The following is a 10,068-nucleotide window of genomic DNA, read 5'->3' on the forward strand; positions in this document are numbered from 1 at the left end:
GTTTGGTTAGGAAAATTGGCCTGGCCTGAAAATGGTAAACTCCACTCTGAAAGTGAAGGAGGATAGCTCTCTATAGTCTGCACAAAACTGGTCAAACTGTATTTCAAATAAAGGCCATTGAAGACTATCCGGACTTCAAATGACCATCAATGTATTACATCTCTCTGGCTCTCTCTAGCTCCAAAATGACTTGTTACTAGAGCTGGGTAGAAAAGGGTTTTCCCATCCTGGGAAATGTTTAGGAGTCTGAACTTTTTTTCTCTGCTAGAAATGGGGAAAAATAATATTCATTGAGGGGGGATGAAAATGTTTCATTTTGATCATTTTCAAATGTTTTATTTCAATTTCATGCAATCGTTGTAGCTGTTTCAGTCCCAGGATATTAGAGAGGCAAGATGGGTGAGGTAATATCTTTTATTGGATCCACTTATACTGGTGAAAGGGACAAGCTTTCAAGCTTACACAGAACTCTTCTTCACTTCTGGGAAAGGTACTCAAGGTGAGTACTTCTGTTGATGAGAGAGACCTGAAAAAGAGCTCTGTGTGACTTGAAAGTTTGTCTCTCTCACCAACAGAAGTTATTAATAAAAAGATATTACCTCATCCACCTAGTCTCTTGCTTTGATTGTGACTTTTTTGAGGGTGGAGTAAAATTTTTGTTAGTCTAATGAGGCTTTAATTTCTAAACAATAAAGTGATTTTGAATCAGAAAACTAGAATTTTTCATTTTGAATATGTCAAAATGAAACATTTTTCACAATTTCAAAACTTTTTTCTGTACATTTTTCTTGAATTGGTAAAATCATTTAAACTGACGCTGGTTCTTGAACAATTTGAGTTTTGATGAATAAGTACTTTTCAGCAATAACAACAAAGTTTCATTAAAAAATTCCCAATGAGCTCTACTTATTACTACCTTTCTAACTTTCCATATATGTCAGTGTCCTTGAAAATAAAATACAGGGCTGCATTTGAAGAAAATAATGTGTAAATAAACAAAGTTAGTGACTGTTGTATCTAGATATGTGTGCATATGAGAGAGAGAGAGAGAGAGAGAGAGAAAGAAAGAAAGAGAGCATGTGTCTTTCTAATTGCTAGTTGAGGATTAGAGAAAATATAAAGGTGCATGCAAGCTATAGCAATCCTTTTTTCAGCTTACGTGACTCCTCCTAGCCAATTGGGCTCCATCTCATATACTTCTTTCCACTTCTTGGAAAGGAGAGGAGCAAAGGGCTCAGAGATTCAGGAGAAGTATCTCTTACACATACCCTGGACCACTAACCAGCTGGTAACCACTTGGTCTGCAGCACATTGCCTAAGAGGCTGGGTCGGTGCAACCCATTAGGCGACCTAGGTGGTCGCCTAGGGTGCTAGCATTTGGGGGGCGGCATTTTCTTTGGTGGCGACCGCGGTGGCCGGAACTTTGGCCACCCCGGTCGTCGTTGCCATTTTAGCGAAGGGAGCTGGGGCAGGGGGGCGCGGGGAGGGTCACCTGCAGCAAGTAAGGGGGGGTGGCATGCAGGGGAACAGCTCCCCACCCTAGCTCATCTCTGCTCCGCCTCCTCCCCTGAGCACGCCGCCCGCTCTGCTTCTCTCCCTCCCAGGCTTGCAGCGCCAAACAACTGATTGGTGCCACAAGCCTGGGAGGCAGGAGAAGTGGAGCAGTGACAGCATGCTCGGGGAGGAGGCGGAGCAGAGATGAGCTGGGGTGGGGAGCTGCCACACAGTTCCCTGGGCGGGGGGGAGCTTCCATGGGGGGTGCGCCTCAGCACGGAGGAGGGGGTGGGAAGCTGCCGCGGGGCTCAGGGAGGGGGCGGAGCAAAGGTGAGCTGGGGCGGGGGGTGGGGAAGGGGGAGCTGCCGTGGGGGGGGGGGCACCTGCCACGGGGGGGGGGGAGGGGCTCAGGGCAGAGGGGAGCTGCCGCAGGGCTCGGGGAGGGAGGATGGCGCAAGGTGAAAGTTTCGCCTAGGGTGCAAAACATCCTTGCACCAGCCCTGCTGAGAGGGCTGTATAGCAGACAAAGAGAATTAAACTACCTACAGTGCAAACTGCACCACATAATGTGATACGGTTAAGGGCTCTACTCATTCTTTGAGCTTCAGAGAAAAAGGAGAGGCAGCTGGGGACTTCATGAAGTTCTTAACTTCCACAGTAGTCTAACAGAAAAAAAAGTCCATGAAATTGACAAACAAACAATTTCCTTAAATGTAAGTCAGTATTTCTATGTGTAACATTCACAGCATACAAATAGTGAAATCAGATAAAAAGACATAAAATACCCTTGCTGGAAGGTTGCAAGTTTGCACTATGTCTTAGAATTCAGGATTATAATACACAAGAACCCAAAAACACAGAGAGAGAAAGCAGGCTGCTCCCTGAAACACAGAGGCCCAACAAACCCCACCTTGCTTGAGGCTGGCTTTCTGCAGACTGCCTGCTGCTAGACCCAGATCACACACTTCCCTACAGAGCCTACTGCCTGCAAGCAGGGCCAGGAAAAAAACTCTGAAACTCAAAGTGATAGCTTACAATTTTAACCGATTTTCAATATCCTCCACCATTGAACATTAAAGACCAGCTATGCCTCTAACAGTATGGAAATGAACAGTTATAGGAAGGGAGATAAAAATTCAGATAGGCTCACAGTTTCTGAAATTAGTATGTGAGTGCAAACTATCACTGTGCATAACAAAAATAAATACAGTGAATTTACCTGCAGTGAAATGGAGGGCCAGCGCTAGCACCATCATCTGAATGGCTGCTGTCCAGGGAACTGAGAAACCCATTGCTATGAAACAGAAAAGCACATTTTGAAGACCCAGATATGAATACAACAGAAAGAAGCTGGAAGTTCAATAACCAGGAACACAAACCCCACGGTGCCTGGAAATGGGAATCACAAGAGGGCTCTGAGTTCAGAGACCTCAAATGTAAAATAGTTCAGTGTACATAAAAAGGAAGATTGTCACAGGGTGACACTGACTCTATTTTTACCATGACAGCGCAAGCCCCATTCTGACAACCTGGGCTTGGAGACTCGCTGCCAAGGCTGTGTAGATATATGGGAAAGAGGCCAATGCCCCTGTGACTAGTTAGCTGTCCCTATCTGGAGTTAAGGGAGAGCACCTGGACTTTATGTAGGGAAGAGTCCTGGTCAGCTGGGGAAGTGAACCTGCAGAGGGTGGATGGCTGTGTGGGCCCTGTCTGAGCTAGAGACAGGGAGCTGCTTGGTGCAGGGAAGTTCAGGCAGGGAGAAGTGGGAAGCTGCTGCCTAGAAATGCATGCCCCCTGAGTTCAAGGAGAGAGACCAGAGGCCAGGGCTGAGAAACAGAGACCTCAGGAAGGACAGGCTGTGCCCAGTAGGAGACTGAGGCAGAAGAGACTTTACTTTGGGTTTTACTTTGCTTTGGGTTTATTTTGTATTAAATATACCGGTCCCCAAGAAAGGGGGGTTGTTCTTGAATATAAATCTCTGTGGATGATTCCTGAGGCCCTGAGAGAAAGGGGAACTGAGGCTGGGTGCCTGTGGGGCATCTTCCTGCCATGAGGGGGTGTTCCAAGATGGCAGCCCTATGACAAGGATCAATAAAAATATTTAAATGCCTGTCACAACGATAGTGCAATTGTGCCTAAGGCATAGTTTCATTCAGTATAACCTCCATGGCTACCCACGAGCTGCGTCCTCCACTGGCCCAGCTCCGCTGTTATGATCAGTGAGCCCAGGGCCGGCTCCAGCATTTCTGCCGCCCCAAGCCAAAAATAAATAAATAAATAAATAAATAAAAAAGCCGCAATCGGCGGCAGCAGTTCAGCGGCAGGTCCTTCGCTCCTAGAGGGAGTGAGGGACCTGCCGCCCCCGAATTGCCGCAGGTGCCGCCCCTCTCCCTTGGCTGCCCCAAGCACCTGCTTGTTAAGCTGGTGCCTGGAGCCGGCCCTGAGAGAGCCTGTGCAGCTGGGAGCAGAACTTCACCTATTAGCTTAAAATCACTCGATAAATTCATAACAAATTATTTAAATTGCAAGCTCATTGAGTGTTCACTGGAGGCTTCTGACCGGATCTTTAAGGGCCTCTGTTTCTGATTAATGTAAAGCCTATGTGCTAAGCAGTAGTGTAAGTAGATGACACCAAAGATTCAGTATTTCAGACTTTGCTATAGGTTTTAAGATTAAGAATTAGTGTGAGGCCTACCTGAGGCCTGGTTGTTAGCAAGGGCTAGCCTATGTGCTTGACCAGAGGTGATGGAATTTAATATGTGCTTGGCACATGTTAAATACACTACCAAGGATCAAGTACACCGCAAGATTGCACAAAATAGTAGATTTTTAGGTCCTTTAGCAACAAGGTAATTATGAATTTAACCACATTGAGATATCAAAACTACCGGGGCATTAATTGACACAAGTGAGATATTAACTCGTGGAAGCTTCACTATGGTTAGCTGGAATACCACAAATGGTTAGTCAGAATACCACATATGTGCAAGAGTCAAACGCCTATCAGATATGACCTCAAACATGTGTGGATGAATAAAACGCGGTTATCCAGCCAGTTGTTGGGACACCAGGGATGACTGAGTGGCGAAAGCCTGAGTATAAACAAGCCCTCTTTGGTGATTTCCACTTTCTTTTTCATCTATCTTTGTGGTTTAACAGTCTCTATGATGTTCTAAGTGTGTCAGCATTGGGAATTGTTTTATCCTGTACCAGCCATAAGGCTGTACCTATGCACGACCCAGGGGGTTATTTTTTTATACTTATCTTGCTAGATTTCATTTTCTATTGTTTCAGTTATACTTGCTTGTATTAAATCAAACTTATAAGGTATCTATGTGTGTCCCACCAATTTCATCTTTTTAATTAATTTTAAGTAACCACCTAGATAAAGAACCTCTTATTAGTAACAAGTGCATTTAGAAACCCAAATTAACGAAGGCTTCAGACTGCTTTTTATTTTATGTTTGTACAGCACCTGGCACAGTGGGGTCCCAATCCTGAATGGAGACACTGGGTGAAACTAAATGCAAATGGTAAATAATAACAACAACAATAAAATCTCCCGATGCACAATAGAAAAAGAAAAACTAGGAATTAATGAAGGCAATAGGGAGAATGATTTTAGTTCCTTTAAAGATAACATGCATTTATCTCTTGGTGGATTAAAGAATAATTCCATTTGCAAATGGCTAAATCCTGACTCAATTTCCCAGTGAAGCTGATGGGAGTTTTGTCTCTGTAAGGTCTGAATAAAAAGCCCTCATTTGGCCGTAGACATGTTATAGGTACAAACTTTTGCATGTGACTGTCACAGAAACACTCTTACTGTCTGATTCTCTTCTCACTTATAGAAGTCTCATACCTTTGTCACTCCCTTCATTACACTGGAGCTACTGATGGTTTACTTTGGTATAAATGAAATCTGAATCAGGCTGTTAGACCATAAATAAAAGGACCAGGATGCCACTAATGCTGAATTTCCAGAGTGGCTCAGCACATTTAACTGGTACTAGGTTTCCAAAAGTGCTCAGCTCACAGTTAGGCACCTAGATAAGGGCCAGATGTTCAAAAGGGTTTAGCTCAACTCCCACTGTGACATGCATGGCCAGATTTTCAAAAGAGCATCACATTAAAGATGATTAAAATGGAATTTGTGTCTCATGGGAAAATCTGAGATTTGGATATTTGTTTTTCACCCTAAATTGGAACAAAAAGTGAAAATATCTAAACTTTTAAAAGAATGAAAAGTTCTGAAATTTTTTGATTTGATGACATTGGAATGCTTCATGTTTTGTCAGTTTGAGCGTCTAGTGTTGTAGTTCAGATGCCTCATGCCCCATTCTCCTCTATGGACCACATCTCCCATGATCCATCAGGGTCTTGGGACTCCCATGGTACATATCAGCAGCTCAGGGGATCCATTAGTGTCAACCCATCCCAAAACAAAATGGTTCATTTCAATTTTTCTCAATGGAAAATTAAAAAGAAATAGGCAACATTGACATTTTTGTATAGATCATTTAAATTTCACAGAAAACATTTTCTATTGAAAAAAACATTTCAATGGAAAATTTCCAACTAGCTCTCTTTAGCAGGTAGAGTGCTGAGACCCTTTAAAATCTGGTTGCTTATTTTGTTGCTTAAATTAAAGCTGGTTTCATTTGAAAATATTGCCCTGCTTGAAAAGCTGGCTCTCAGCTCTTCTAGGAATGGGGGCCATGGATGTATACATTGCATGCTAGAGAGATCTATCACAACATTCACAGCACTTTCCATTGGGGCAGATTTAAAAACACAATGGCACACCACAACAAATCACAGATGTTTATCATTAAATTCAATTTTACCTGGAAATGACTGGGATTTTCTTAATCTTAGATCAGGAATGGAAATTGAGAAGGGCCGATTCCATGGGCTAGTCTTAGAGTTGGGCAGAAAGTGGAATTTCTGTCCTGCAGGAAATTTTGCCGAGGAGCCAGAGAACTTGGGATCCAAGGTGCCAGCTCCTTGGCATCCTGTCTGCCTAGAAGACAGGCAGGCTGCTGATGGACCAGGAAGGCTGGCTGGGAAATAGACAGGTTTCAATCTCATCATAATCAACATGTTCCCGTGGAACATTTTGATTTCAATGAAATGGCATTTTCTGGCAGAATAATGTTCCATCCTGAAAATATCCAACCAGCTCTAGTTAGTATTGAGGTAGTTGTAGGGATAAGAAATCCCAGCACAAAACCACTGTCTAGGAGCCTTGTCTTCTCAAATGCCTTAGGATGGTAATTCACAGACTGGGAAGAGCACAGCATTTCCAGCTGCTCTATGGAGCAGCTTCTGTCCGCACAGTGACAGATCTGCCACTCTCCAGTGTTGCTGCAATGCTAGTTCTAGCCCTGTCCAGAGCTTTCTTAAGGTTTCCAGAGGCTGCTATTGACCTGTAAATGAGGAAAAGCAATGGCTTTTCTGCATGCAGCACAGTTGCCTTATGTCTTTATCAGGTGCAGTATTGCCAGCTCCGAGAGTTCAAAAATCAAGGGACTGGCTTAAAAATTATGAAATTTAAAAAATAATAATAATACATTTGGGGTTCTTTTTATTCACCTTATGTTTTTGGAGCTTTTAAATCACACACAGTTAACATTTTCAAGTTTTTCACTGCAACCGTGAGGGCTAGAAGCTTACTTTTTTTAGGAAAGCTGAGATCCTCACATAATCACAGGACTCCAGGAGCTGGAGATTATAGAAAAACACCAAAATTACAAGACTTGGGATAAAAATCACAAGAACTGGCAACACTGCCAGAGGTCTCTGGTGAAAATTCTATTGAGATCAAATTCACTGATTACACCTGCATTGGAGGGGCAGCAGCAAACACACAAGAGGAGCAGAACATACAATTCCATTCTGTAGGATTCAAGCATCAGGGAATGCAAGCACTTGGAGGGAGAGCTGTTAGATATTAAAGTAAGGAAACAATGTGTTTAGAGTAGCTGGATTTTTCAATGGGGACTGGGGGAGTGAGGCACCCAAATCCCACTGAAATTCAATTAGAGTAGGGTGCTCAAATCACTTGGGCTGCTTTGCAAATCCCAGGTTTTGTGTCCTAAAGATACTCCTTCCTGTAGCTAAGCCAGACGGAAGTCATGGGATCAGGATTCAAAAATGGCATAAAGTGTCTCTGAGAGGGTCTCTTGGTTAAGAACCAGCCCACAGTACAAACACATCTGAGAAAAGCTGGCTTAAGAAGCACATGTGTTCCTCCCCTGTTGGGAAAATGAAAGTATTACACCAGGGACAGCATTGGCCTGCTAAACCCAGGGTTATGAGTTCAATCCTTGAGGGGGCCATTTAGGGATCTGGGGCAAAAATCTGTCTGGGAATTGGTCCTGCTTTGAGCAGGGGGTTGGGCTAGATGACCTCCTGAGGTCTCTTCCCACCCTGATATTCTATGATCCATGACCAGGGATTCTCAAACTTCATCACGCTGTGATCCCCTTCTGACAACAAAAATTACTACAAAACCCCAGGAGGGGGGACTGAAGCCTCAGCCCACCCAAGCCCCACAGTCCAGGATGGGGAGGCCCAAGCCCCACTGCCCGGTGGGGTGGGAAGGGGCTAAAACAGAAGACCAAGGGCTTCAGCCCTAGTCAGGAGGCCCCACCACCCAGGGTTTAAGCCCTCAGGCTTCAGCCCCAGGCAGTGGGGCTTGTGCTTAAGCATCAGCAAATCTAAGCCAGCCCTGGTGACCCCCCACAAAAATGCAGTCACAACCACTTTGGGGTCCTGATCCACAGTTTGAGAACCTCTGTATTATGCTGATCTCCAGTGATCTTTCTGGGCTGGCATGCAAACACTGATACTTGGCACAGGGCAGGCCCAGTTAGGTGGATAGAGAAAGACAAAGGAACTAGAGGACTGACCCTCTTGACTAGAAAAAAAGCTAGAAGATTTTCCCAGGGGAGGGACTGACAAGTGGAAATGACAAAATTAACCCTCACTCCGGAATACAGCAATGCAATCCCAGCAGCACAGAGCTGGCCTGGCTCTGAGCAGCACCCCGAATATTACCAAACACAGCTGAATTTTAAATAAGCAGAATGTACTACCTGAAGGTCTGGGTCTGGGTCTGGGTCTGGGTCCCGTCCAGTAACTCTGCATACCTGGTGGCACTGGTTATGGCTGCCTGCTACCTTTGAACCCTGGGACTGAGTAATTGCTGTTGGTGAAGCCAAAGTTATCTATTAACTGAGGACTGAAAATCGAAAGCAGCTTTCTCAGTGTGGGGGGAAGGGAGTGGGTGGGGCTGTAGGTTTATTGCTCTTTGTGGGACAACTACTCTATCCCTCTTCTAAACTAAAGTAAACAGCCCGTAGGTTCCTTTGTAAATACCAGCCTAAACCCCATGCACTGCTTTTAAAACATGTCTGAACAAGATTAGAAGGGCTGGGTGAATTTTTTTCAAATTTCAAACTTTTTTCAGTTAAAAACAGGGACAAGTTTGTAATGAGGAAGGTGAATATATTTTTTTTTTTAACTTCCTCTGCAGCATGGGCGTGGATCACCTGCTAGGGCAGCTGGGCGGATTTCACCTAATCTTTTCCCTGCCACTGCGGGGACAGCAAGTGTAGAGATATGTTTGCAGAAGATAATTATTTACAGAGGCTCCCTCAGAGGGACAGGATTAGGACTATAGGAATTTCTGAGCGGTCCCCTGGAAGCACAGGTGCAGAACTCAGTGTAGTTGTGCACAGCAATTCACCACAGACACTCTCAGGTTTGTTTTAATAAAAGTTTGATTCCTTTCTCATTCACTGGTTTGTTGTTTAATGAACCCCAAGAACATTCTGTGGTATCAGAAGTGCTGAATGAGAAAAAGATTGAGGACATTTTGAGGTTAACTCCTTTGTTTGAAACTGAAAGCAGAGAAAATGGGAGTGGGCGGAGCGGCAAATAGAAAAGAAACAAACACTTTTTTATGTATTGTATGAGCACAATAGTTGACTAGCTTAAGAAGGGAAGATGTGTTGCAACCTGCATCCAGTTTGTGAGTGCCAGGCAGTGTTGCAGAACACAAGAAAAAATTCTGACAGAGATTTGAATTGTATTTAGCAGCCACAGAGGAGAAAAACAATAAAGTGAAATCATCATTTTTTGGCATGTTTTCAGGGAGGAAGCATTGGATATGTATAACACCTTTAAGTTTGAAGAAGGTGAAAGCATGAAGTTAAGTAAAATTCTGACTAAATCTGAGGAACATTGCATGCCAAAAAGGAATGAGAGCTTTGAGAGAGACATTTGTTTTACATGCATGAACAAAATTTATGCCACCATAGAACAATATGTCACATGATTAAGGCGAATCAGTAAAACCTGTAACTTTGGTGAGCTGACGGTGTCTGCTCAAAGATAGAATCATTTGTGGCATTAAAGATAATGTGCTAAGAGAGAGAGACAGATATGCAGGGCAGCAGAAACTGTGCCAGCACAAGCCAAAGAGTTAAATTCACCAGAAGGGCTTATCCACATACTAAGTACAAAAGAACATAGCCAGAAAAGGTCAAACCAAAAAGTGGAAACACC

The 10,068-nt window shown here is 43.9% G+C and overlaps 1 protein-coding gene across 1 annotated transcript in view; it reads right to left on the bottom strand.

Annotated features, from left to right (window-relative positions):
- Positions 1–6,492, bottom strand: part of LOC112060586 (butyrophilin subfamily 2 member A2-like) — a 30,998-nt gene extending 24,506 nt beyond the window's left edge. The window contains exons 1-2 of the mRNA XM_042848038.2: positions 6,342–6,492; positions 2,714–2,788 (exon numbers count right to left, since the gene is read on the bottom strand). Coding sequence (XP_042703972.2) covers positions 2,714–2,786 — 73 coding nt within the window. The 5' untranslated portion in view covers positions 2,787–2,788; positions 6,342–6,492. The remainder of the gene's footprint in view (positions 1–2,713; positions 2,789–6,341) is intronic.
- Between the last annotated feature and the right edge of the window lie 3,576 nt (positions 6,493–10,068).

Source organism: Chrysemys picta, chromosome 17 (genome assembly GCF_011386835.1).
Source record: "Chrysemys picta bellii isolate R12L10 chromosome 17, ASM1138683v2, whole genome shotgun sequence".
Taxonomy (NCBI): Eukaryota; Metazoa; Chordata; order Testudines; family Emydidae; genus Chrysemys; species Chrysemys picta.